Below are 12,309 nucleotides of genomic sequence, written 5' to 3' on the forward strand. Positions count from 1 at the left end.
GTAACAAAAATAACCGAATGGCTACCTCTAATTTAGGATCATGGTTCATATTGTTAATGCAGGCTTTCTTCCTTGGTTATAAAACAACAACACTAGAAGCTTGAAGCACTAGAACGTCTGTTTCGTTATAAATATAAACATCGGACTTTAAGTTGAGCTATAAGTACCCTATAACCCCTATTTCAACAATAGTGTGTTCCTTCTGGTAATATAGTAGGGCACTTCTGATTATCAGCATATCTAGCAGATAAAACCAACATATATAGTTAAACTATTATTTGCACTTAATTTAAGTAAACCTTTAGAAACTATACACACCTATGAAACGATAGGGAAAATCCAAAATTTTACAAAAGTACAAATTTATTATTACAAAAATATGCCTACAATTTATTGTGAAGTGTCTTTTTTGGTGTCCCGTTTAAAATGACTGCTCTCCTCGTGCTCATATCCACCAAGGTCTTCACCATAGTGCTCCTTGGGCTCCTCATGGTGTTCTTCGTGGTGTTCCTCATGGTGTACTGGCACATGGATAGGCACTTTGACTGGGTAAGGCACTGGCTTCTCTACGGTGTAAGGCACCTTCTTCTCTACGTAGACGGGGTATGGTTTAGGCACATGGACGGGGTAAGGCTTCTCATAAGGGACCTGTACAGGGTAAGGTACCTTCTTCTCGACGGTGTAAGGCACGTGCTTGTACACAGGGTAGTGTACGGGGTAAGGCTTGTCTACGGGAACTTTGACTGTGTACGGGACATGTTTTTCTACAGCGTATGGGACTTTTTTCTCGACATAGACGTTGTAGGGCTTGGGCACATGGACGGGGTATGGTTTGTCGACGGGAACCTTAACTGTGTATGGTACCTGTACAAACAAATATCGTTAAAGAAATACATTTAATAATAATGTTTAATACATTTTGCCATAATGTTTTAACTCTCTACATATGGAAGTTACAGCTCGAATTTCAATATAAAATTATAATAATCGCAGTGCGAATATTGTACTCGAATTATGCAATGAGTTTCTCTTTAAAGTACATGTAACTATCACTCAAATCATTACAAAATTTAATATACATTTTCATAATATAGTTGTGTGTAAATCAAATTTTAACATACCATATACTTTGTTGAAAATATAAAGTTTATTGATGTATCACGAAAATTCACACTTGAATCACGAGAATTACGTAAGGCTTACATCACATTCAATGATTGTTGTAAAGTAAAGGTAAAAAGGTAAGAACCTTTTCCTACCACAGTCATACATTTGAGGATTAGGCTGGTAAATTATTTTGGCTTTAAAGAGCATTTTTCCATAATCCTTTAATTAAAAAATTTCAATTATATTTTCAAACAAACGGGTTTCTTTGAATGAAGACTCATTTCAGTGTGTACTGCTTTCTAAATTATGAACATCATAGTGATCATTTTTTTAAAAATTAAATTAAATACAAACTTTGAAAACTTGTTTTAAAATAATATTCGTGCTATCAAAAGGCCGTCAATTTGTTTCGGCACTATCCAATTAATAGTATTAACCTGAATGGTTTCAGATCCTTAGTTTAATGAAATTTACTGGTTTTTTATTATTTGTATTTTATTGTAATTTTTTCAAACGATAGGCCACAGAGAAAATGAAATGATCTGTCAAATACCTTTTTGTACACAGTGTACGGTTGGGGGACGTATTCTTTGACTGTGTAGGGTATCTTCTTCTCTACGTACACTGGGTATGGCTTGGGCACATGAACTGGGTAGGGTTTGTCGACATGCACCTTAACTGGGTAGGGCACCTGAAACAGGCAGATTATTTAGTAGAACTCAGATAAATTTTTGCAAAATAACACAAATTGTTGTTGCAAAAACACCATTGCAAATACTACTTTATAGCTTATAAATAACGTATACTGAATGATTTTACCATAGATAAGATGTACCACATAGATCTCTATCCTTATGGACTGGTAGACATTTCTTATGTATGTATGTCGGGCAACCCTAGAGTGTGTATGAGTATTTTCTTATGTATTTTACACTCCTTAAACTCTCTTTAACGTCCTAATTGTTTGATATATTTGTAAAATATTGCTCTTCTACTAATACAATGCCAAAGAGTATTCCAATATTAAAGATTTACTCTAATATTAGATACAACCATGTTCATATCAATGCCTTCAAGGCTCTTTGGACCTAGATGCTTTAGATGTTAACATGCTTCTAATAACAATACAAATTTACGAAACAATAATATATTTGATTTCTTACTAAGGCTAGGATTATTGCAACAGTAAAATTTGTTATGCCCAGTTTCACTAATTTTATACCTATTTTAATTGCAAGAAAATGCAGCTTGAATATGTCCGCAACAAGGGAGAATCCTTTTCATCAAAATAAAGGACAACGTAAAGAAAACGGTATTAAATAAAGTAAACATGTTTAACATTTACAGTTTGGATTACAGTACCTCCTGTCATAATTTTATATCATAAAAAATGGGCATTGGTACACATATTGTGGTTATATGAGTAATAACAGATAATTTTGTAGATACTTAAAAATTCATATAAAATTGAAATTATTTAAATTCATATAAATGGATTGATGACTACTTGTTAATAGCATGATATTTTCAGAAGTCTCGTTAAACTAAACTAAACAATAATACCGAAGAACCGTATGTTCAAACAGGGTTTCCCAAAAAACGTAATAACTTTGTTGCAGTGTAAATATATTAATAACAGGCTTAGAAATATTTTATTAAATGTGAAGTAACTCACATATTCTTAAGTTTTTCTGGATATAAGTTCAATTAAAAATTTCAACATGGCTTCCATTGTTATCAAGACAGTTAATACGGTTATCTAACTCTGACCACACATGTCGCATTTCATCAGTGATGTTGCTGAAGGCTGCATTGATTTTAAATCGCAATTCTCCAACATTGGAGACTTTCGACTATTAAACTTGGTCTCTGACAAAACCCCCAGACGGAAAAATCACATTGTGTTAGATTTTGTTTTAATGTGACATTCAACACACTGAGCTTTCTCTTGCACGTTCATGACGTCTGCATTAAGGTTATGTTTTGAAGTTTAAAGCTTTGAGCGACAACAATGGATCAGCTGATACATGCAAATCATGTTAAATAAAGCTTTATAAGTTCCTCTATCATATGGCGGTTTAAAAAATGATCTATGGATCCCTAAATAAATTGTATTAAGCTTTAAAGTTGTTCAGTTTTTTTGGGACACCCTGACCTTTGTGAGGATAGGATACATAGTAGTTTAATAAATGTACATTCATAATTTATCGTTATAAATCTTTGGAATTTATTGTTGTAAAAAAACCAATTTTATCGTTAAATCGGTTTAACTTAAGTATGGGTATAGCCTCAAGTTCATTAAGTCAAATAATCATAGGATTAAGCCATATTCTGACTGTATTTGTTTCCATTACTTAAAGGGATTTGTAAGATATCTGAAATACCGTAAGTTAATTTTTAACTTCATAAACATTTATCGGAACATTTTTGATGGGCTCTATCAATTAACGAAGTTGTACTGTGCAAGTATTCTTACCTAGAGTGGTAGCTAACTCTAAGAAACTTGAATTATAAGATCTCAAAATATAGCTTGGAACAAAAATATTGACGTTTTTGTGAAAAATGTTAATTATAATACTAACCGCACTTTGTAAGAAATATAAAAAAAAATTTGAAGTATTGTCCACCACATAATTACTTATTTATGATTGAGAGACCATTCTTTAACGAAGTAGGTAAACTATTAACTCTGAATCTAAATTTTACACATCAAGCAAATCATTTAGTTTTAAGCTTTTTAACATAATTTGGTCAAGACAAAGGTTTTTTAAAATCTTTAAATTTTCTAATACATTTTATTGGACATTTATTTTATCCAGAACTTAACTAAAATCGCTGAAATTGCATAAAATGATTAAGTGTCTTGACTTTAATCGTTTTATTATATTTTACAACCATTTAATTTCGCAATATATTTTGTTTTTAATTTATTTGATCCAATACTTTTTTGAACCACGATGACTAAATTTTATAATATAAATAAATCACTGTAACCCGTTTGAAAATTAAATCCCTCACCTTCTTATACACAGTGACTGGGTAGGGTACGGGAACCTTCTTGGTGACCTCCACCGTCTTGACGTGATGATGATGATCTTCGTACGCCACATGGGGCTCCTCGTGGTGCCATCCTTCCCCCAGGACACCCTGCAGGACCACCAGGACTCCCAGGACACTCTGGATACTCACTCTCGGAACCATGGTGCGATACTGACCAGACGCTCCTTGGGCCCGCTAGATGTACCCTCCACAGCGGAACCATGCGTGCAATGATGTAACTGAGATATGTGTAATTCATTAGTTGGATAAGAGGAAATGAGACCACGCTTGACGAGCAATTAAGGTTTATGGGGAAATTATAGTTACGTGTGGATTCGGTTCGTAAGGTTTATTGGTTTTAAAAAAGTATCAATAACGTTTTGTTGGCTTTGTGCGTGTTTGTTTTTGTTATAGAAAATAATGCATTTTATAACACAACTAGATATTCACACCTGCACTTTAGTTACCATAAAGGTCTGATTAGATTCCATTTATATGAAAAAATTTAAAAAGATGGTGCATGGTAATGGTTAAGATATCTTATAGAGTAAATAAGTTAATGTGATAATGTACATGAAAATGTAGTTAAAGACATAAACATATGTCTTACTAGCTGAGTACCCGTCCTTCATACGGGGTTGGAATACAATGCTTATTGTAGTTAAAAACTCGTGCTTTGCATTTGCAATGAGAGAGGACACGTTTTGAGAAATTTGGTTTACTATAATCTACATTATACTATAGTATATAGAACATCTACCATAGCCATATTGTTCTACCACTTCACCTAAACAATAGAAAAAAGTTAAGTTCTCACACTCAGGTTTTTGTTGCTGCTTGGTTCAAATTAGCTGTTATAAATGTATAAAGAGCTAATCGATGTAAGAATATGTCTATATGTTAATCGGGAATGTGAGCTATCATTATACCAAATTTCAACACAATCCTACCAGTAGTTATTGCGTGAACTTCAAACAAACAAACAAATAAGCAAACAAACACACACACTTTCACATTTATAATATTAGTATGATTTCGTTATGATCGTTACAAAAAAATGTGTCCACTAAAGACTATACGGTATATTTTTTGGGAGTTTACTTCATCCACAAATGCATTTTAATTTGGATTAAAGTATGGTAGACATCGTTACTTATTTTTGTTTTCAGTTGAACAATAATGTATTTGTGTTTGATATACAGTTAAGGCATTATGAACTTTGTGTGAGCTATTTACTTAGCATTAGTAAGTTTTAATTGATTAAACCAATATAAGTTATATCCCTGATATGTTATGTAAGCAGCAAATATTTAAGTTCACAAATGAATCACAAACTTAAGATCGTTGTAACGCGATGTGTAGTTTCTTTACAAACAAGTCATAACTGTACAGCCTGGATAATAAAATCTCTATATTTAATAGGCAAACATAATCTTTTTATAATTGTTTTGATGCTGTCACCCATCCGATCACCATATGTGTCGTTGGATAGGTCGTAGCTCGATTTGCCATTAAATATAACCTTTTTTGAAATTCCAATAGGGCTCTGCCCCAGTGGCCTTCAAAGCTTCCATGTTATCCTTATGTAGAACATGTTTGTTTATAAACAGATGAATACTTTGAAATGCACACTAATTTGAAACAGCTGATTATATTTAAACTAATACTAATAAAACAGCTGCAAAACTAACCTTGCGAAAACGATTTGTATATCTAAAAACTATTGTTACTGCTGTATGGAAGTCTTTCCTAAATTTCGTAACCCTTTTTGGACGTTGGCATCTTTTAATTTACAAAGATTGCCATATTAAAGGGAAGTGAAATGTAACACAAACAAACAGTTGAGTGAATGAAAACAACATTAGCCTAACACTGCGGTGTGTTGTTGCAGCCTGAAGGAACGCTTTGGGTTGGAGGGAGGGGCTCTTACAAAACTGTATAGTCAAGAACCTTTACAATATTGAAAGAAAACTTATTGAATGACTCAGTTGTAAGTAAATTGAAAGAAAATAGACAGGAAACAAGGGTGTCACATGCATCGTAAAACAACAATCATTGTTTTGTGAAGGGTAAAAATTAAATTGTCCACGCTTTGTAGGCTTCGTAAAATTTTAAAATTTATAGCAAAATTCGATTAGCATATGGACATCGGGATGAGTTTGCTACTATTTCGAGCACACAATCTGTTCCTTAAAGACAGAGTTTTGACTAGATTGTTTGGATCCGACTTTAAAATGTATGTTCATTTTTGCATACATGGAAGAATATAGTAAAGCAAAATAAACTTTTCAAGGCACATAATAATATACATATTGTAAAATTACCAGGAAAACATAATACATCCAAAAAATTTCAAGTGGTTGGTCGTTTTCAAAAGATAAAGTTATTTCAAAATGCATTGAAGCCTCGACATTTTTTCACTAAAATCAATAAATATTTGAGCTTGCATATGAAAATTAGTATGCCAATATTGGGAATAGACAACAAATGTAAGCATGATAATCTGTATTTTGCTGATATCGTACAAGGAATGTATTGCTTATGATTTGGTAAGGCAGAATGGAATTTATAAAATACTTAAGGATTAGTTACGTAAATTGAAGAGAATTTTCAAAGCACAATACATTACGAACACAGAATCGAAAAAAACTTATGTGTCTTTCGGAATAAATAGCAATTAAAAAAACACTAGTGGGCAAACGATAAACCAATCAATTGTTTTATTAATTCTTATGAAGTCAAACGGGGTGAAGCGCGTGGGTAACAGCTAGTTTGAATACACGAAAAGTACTTTAATTTTTTCAGTCACCAAGAAGGACGAACGCTCATGGAGGAACTGGCGAAATACGTCGCAGTTATGAAAGTGTCATATTGTCGACTAACGACACGGAGTAGGGAGGGCTGATAGGAGGGGAGTGACATCTGTCAATCCTCCCAGACGCCGTGCCGTAGGAAATAAGACAAGCGAAAAATAAACACGTCATTACAGCACCCATCGTATTGGTTGAAAACCTGACAAGGTTTCGTAATCAATTGTTTATTATTTTAAATATATTCCCACTGAAAAGGTTCCTATTAGGACATTATTGCGTTTACCATTATCATAAAAGAAATAAGTATTACCATAGATTTGTGCTTTAACTGAATTTTTGAATGGTAATTGAGAGATTAATTCAATAAGGTATACGCTGTCTGTTTTACTTTAAATCACATTGACAAAAGTTTCGTCAAATTAAATTCGTTTTATGGCTTTAGATTAAAAACCCTCTGTCGTCCTTGTGTCGTCCTTGCAGATAATCTAAGGACGATTCTTTTTTGTCCTAGTCACGAGCCTGAAATTGTTTTTCACATTACTTCAGGCTAGACCTAAGGGTTGTGGCATTATCACTTGGATAAAATCCATTGGTGACTTGGCGGGGATCGAACCCGGGACCTCAGGGACTGAAGTCCCGTCCTCTAACCACTACGCCAGCTCGCTCCCTAAGGACGATACTAGGGAATATCTAAGTTTTATATAATCATTTCATTTTTTTGAACAAAATAATTTAGGCTACATAAAATTCGAACTGTTAATAAACCTGCTTACCCTTTCTCATCATAAATGTTTACCATCATTTATGTGTGTGTTCGACCCTTGATTCATTCGATTTTACGATGACATAAGATGTGTACAATACTTGCAATGTACAAGTACAATACAGCATCTTAAAATAGAAATAGATATTCTATTTTACAGCTGCATGCGTTCAGTTAAAGGTAAAACCTATTGTTGAAACATACACATAAAAAATATGTTTCAAATTCCAAATCTTCACTGTTACTAACACTGTATTTAAATAATAATTTGAAAACTTACTCTTACTTGAACAACTTTTACCAACACAGAATCCTAGCGTGGACTTATATTTAACAATTAATTACCAAATTTTAGTTAAAGCCCTCACAATGAGGTAAACCAAACTTTGATAGTTTCAGGAACAACCAGCGCTAATTAACTGCTCGTAAACTCATTCATGATTAATAGACCTCATGTTCCGCGTCAAGTTAGGTCGATGACCTCATACATTTCTGAAACAATTGCATTTCAGGGCATTTCAATTATAGTTACCTTGTTAATACCTTGTTGCTATAGCTCATAATAAGTCATTCCATCAGTTTGACTGGGTAAAAACCATCATGTAATCGACAGAAATCAGTAATTTAGATCAGCGCATTCTGTAGGTGGCTCACATCAACTAAGACAAATTTTAATAAAAACCTGGCTACAAATTTAACGTGGGGATGGAATGTATAGTTGTTGTATTAATAGTCAAAGGTAGTAGTATCTGCGTTGCCAGCCTATTTCCAAGTATACACGGCTTACATGCACAATAAAACCACGCTGTTTTGTGTTGTTTGGATGGAATTATGGTGTGTTCCAATGTATAAACAATGCGACAAAGTATAAACGGTGTGACGAAGTATAAACGGTGCGACAAAGTATAAACGGTGCGACAAAGTAAGTAAATGCAGCAATTAGCAGCTTTCTGTAGCCTACTATAACTAGTGTAAGGGAACCAACTTGTCGGGTGACTATAGGAAAAATATTTAATTTGTACAGGGGTGACGTTTCAAATAATTTATAAACATATAAATATGATTAATTTGAATTGTTCACATATAGCGCTTGAGCAATGAAAGTTATTAGGTAAACGTTAGACTTTTTTAAGTTATAAAAATAAATAATATGTTATGTTGTAGTACGATTGCCTGGCAGTGTAACAGTTCAGAGCACGGTGTAAGTTACCTTTGATGTTAGTTGTTGTGTTACTTATGTTCGTCATCTTATCAGCTGCAGACAGCCTCAAGCTTTGATCTTTGAGTTACTCAGAACTTGTTAACTCGATACAAGAGGATTAAGCAGACTTCGTGAGGCCGAACTTGGCCTAGTAACATACCAAATATAACATATTTTCTGAAGCTTTCGTGAATGTGCTACGGTGTTTGGTAACAAGGTTTATCAGTCAACTACCTTTATTGGGAGAAAATGTCTCCTAATCAAATTCCACGGTCAGGAGCTGTTCTCTACTTTATCCAGGCACCTAGGCCTTTATCTGAATGCTTAATTAAGGCACAAATTATACCGATTATACACTGTGGACCAGAGTGGTCCACTAAATATCTGCATTAATTAAGTATGCTAAGAAATCATTTAACATTTCAATGCAAGATAAGTGAACGATTGTCAATTTAACTTACACATGACTTAAATGTTCTAAGCATATTACCTAGATTGCATCAAGACTATGATACAGTTAAACAAGCCATTTACTCTTCCTCCATTAGATAAGAATAAAACATAAGCTTTAATGAAACGTATGCAAGTCACAGAAAGATGATGGAAAGACATTATCTTTACACACCTTTTGTAATGGATTTAAGTCGTTAAACAAACTAGCTTTTACCCACGGGCTTCACCCCGTTTGACTTCATAAGTATTTATAAAACTATTGATTGGTTAAGTTAAGCTAAACAGAATACATTAATGCAAACAAATAATCACACCTGATTTTAATATGGTTATAAATTGAAAGAATAGCATAAAAATAAGTGCAGCTGACGTGTTTTCAACATTAGGTACATTAAAAGTTCCCTTTAGAAAGGAACTACGACCTTAAAGGGCAATTTATGAAAAAAGTTTGTTTTGCGCAAGGTTTCTCGTCATGAGGAACTAAGTATATGGTTTATGGGGGTGTGACTTGTAGTTTTCTGAAAAGTTCATGGGTAATTTGGGATTAATATATGTATTCTATACAGGATAAAATTCCTACTTCCTAATGTTGCAGTGCATTAGAAGTTCCAAAATATCATAATACAAATTTAAATATATGTTATAAGGATAGAAAATGGCTTGAAAATGCATTTAAGTTAAGTCTTGGAACATTTATCTATCAAGAATGTTTTTTTATCACCTTAAAAATAAAAGAAGTGCTGGTACGAATACAATGCATTGTTTGGGCAAAATGCATGTTTGAAACAAACAAGAAATGGATAATGTACAAAAATTGCAGTTGCAAGTATTTTTAGGCTTCAGGTGAATTGTTTGGATCGGAATGGCGTAAACAGCAAGTGTGTCATATCTTTCAAATTGTTTACGGGTATTGTAACTATGTTGGTAGCAGAACATAGAACTGGCATAGAAACAAAGAAAAGGAGGATGAGTATCTACAAAATAACACGTCACGATGGCAAATGGCAACAATAACTCAGCAGGTGTTGAATATTTAGTCAGGTGGTTGTTGTTTTTTTCTCTATAAAACCATCTTACTTCAGCACTGCACTTCATAGGCTCTACATTTTACAGCATGAAGCTCCGCTGTTTGATTTTTGTGTTTTCACTTCTTGTCATAGCATGCTGTAAGTAATTTTGTGTTCTAGGGGTTAAAATTTTAATTTACCACACTAAAACCACCAATTCCAAAAAATGTTTTAATGGGATTAGTAATCCAGAAAATACACTGAGTGTTTCATAGCTCATTAAAGCTACACATTGGTAGTATTTGTAAGATTTTTATAAAATAGTATTTTGTTATCCTTCCAACTGACAGGTTCGTGTGGACTGTAGCTATTGTTCTTGTATACTTAGGGCTAAATAATCACTCTTAACTGCCTTAATTTTACTTTGCTTGTTGACATAAGTCAACAGAGCATTATGTTTAAATAATCACAAAATGTTTAGTATATGATTGCAATGCCTATTGTTTTTAGTGTGTATACACTGTACTTACATTTTTAGCAGATTAACACACTCTATACATTTTAGAGTCATTAAATCATTATCTTATCAACTGGAAAATGTCGCTTTCTTCAACTTGAAATTAAAACTGTTTTTCACGGCCGGGAAGCGTTTTACAATGGATTTCCACTATCAGAGTAAGGTTTGCGAGTGTATCCAAGAAGAGGAATTGCAAAAGAAACTATAACGCAGATAAAAAAAAACACAGATATTTCATTATCGTATCCTCTTCCATAATATAGGAAAACTTAAGTAAAGCAGCAATTATGTCTTATTTTTCTATATATAAGAGTAAAGCAATTGGGAAAACATGAAAGCTAAACAGTAAAGTTACTGTAACCTCAAGGTTAATATTGTAGGTTAGTTAATAATGACCGTTTTAAGTGAGCGGAATGTTTGGCCACCTTTTAAAAAAATATCCTCACTGCGCTCTAGTAGTGGAAAGGTGAACTATCTGTGATTAGATTAGTGCTGCATCCAGTAGGAGGAGTCACTTAATAAATAACGTTCCGATACCGTACAATATAGTTCTTGATGACAGTTTTTCTGGAAAAAAGATGTAAACCAATAATAACTCAAGAGTATACTTATATTTTTAACAAAGTGTATTTTTCCAGGTTTGGCTGCTGGTGACTCTTCTGTTGACCGACTAGCGCCCGGTGGTCCAGATCCTCAACACCACGGTCACCCAGGAGTTTACAGCATCTCTTCTGATGGAGTTGCTCCAAACCGACTATCCCCCGGAGGTCCAGACCCACATCATCATCGCTAAAGTGGATCCCCAGCATGTGTTAGGCTAACAAACCAGTTTAAACACTTATTTTATGAATTAATAAATTTAAAACAACTTAAGATTGGTTATTATTTAAAAAATTCTTAGAACTTACCCTAAAGTGTTTTTAAACTTTCAGTAGATACCTTGAGTTGTAATTTTATCATAATGTAAAATAATTTACGTCTCCTTGCCTTTCAAGCTCGTACGCAATGTTTTTACTCCTATAAAATTGAATGGTTGGTAAAAAATTATTGTGTTAGAAAAAAAATTATTGTTAGAACTGGCATAGAAACAATGGAAGGAGGATGGGTATCTAAAAAATAACACGTCGGAAAATGGCAACAATAACTCATCAGGTGTTAAATATTTAGTCAGCTGGTTGTCGTTTTTTGCTCTCTATAAAACCATCTTGCATCAGCACTGCACTTCATTGGCTCTACATTTTACAACATGGAGCTCCACTGTTTGGTTGTTGTGTTTTCACTTCTCGTCATATCATGCGGTAAGTAATGCTTGTGTTCTAGGGGTTGTAATTTTAACTTACCACATTAACACCACCAGTTCAAAAAATGTTTTTTTGGGATTAGTTATCCAGTAAATACACTGATTGTTT

The 12,309-nt window shown here is 33.5% G+C and overlaps 1 protein-coding gene and 1 long non-coding RNA gene across 2 annotated transcripts; one reads left to right on the forward strand and one right to left on the reverse strand.

Annotated features, from left to right (window-relative positions):
• Positions 1–345: 345 nt before the first annotated feature.
• LOC128989468 (uncharacterized) lies at positions 346–4,308 on the reverse strand. Its single transcript, XM_054411362.1, has 3 exons — positions 4,126–4,308; positions 1,661–1,798; positions 346–864 (listed from the first exon to the last, which is right to left on the reverse strand). Exons 1-3 carry the CDS (start codon positions 4,306–4,308, stop codon positions 391–393), a joined length of 795 nt encoding a protein of 264 aa, XP_054267337.1. The 3' UTR covers positions 346–390.
• A 6,138-nt stretch (positions 4,309–10,446) lies between these two features.
• On the forward strand, positions 10,447–11,773 carry LOC128988379 (uncharacterized). Its single transcript, XR_008490369.1, has 2 exons — positions 10,447–10,542; positions 11,539–11,773. It is a non-coding gene; the product is annotated as an uncharacterized LOC128988379 (long non-coding RNA).
• Positions 11,774–12,309: the final 536 nt, after the last annotated feature.

This window comes from Macrosteles quadrilineatus, unplaced genomic scaffold, assembly GCF_028750875.1.
Source record: "Macrosteles quadrilineatus isolate MER2022 unplaced genomic scaffold, UCM_ALF_1.0 Scaffold_3__2_contigs__length_128488019, whole genome shotgun sequence".
NCBI classification, from domain to species: Eukaryota; Metazoa; Arthropoda; class Insecta; order Hemiptera; family Cicadellidae; genus Macrosteles; species Macrosteles quadrilineatus.

Excerpts from the sequence above, each read along its gene's own strand:
- LOC128989468 (XM_054411362.1), bottom strand. The coding sequence starts at position 4,308 with ATGGTTCCGAGAGTGAGTATCCAGAGTGTCCTGGGAGTCCTGGTGGTC. Across the intron at positions 1,799-4,125 it reads CAGTCACTGTGTATAAGAAG|GTGCCCTACCCAGTTAAGGT; the intron begins GTGAGGGATTTA and ends TGCCTGTTTCAG. Across the intron at positions 865-1,660 it reads CGTACACTGTGTACAAAAAG|GTACCATACACAGTTAAGGT; the intron begins GTATTTGACAGA and ends TTGTTTGTACAG.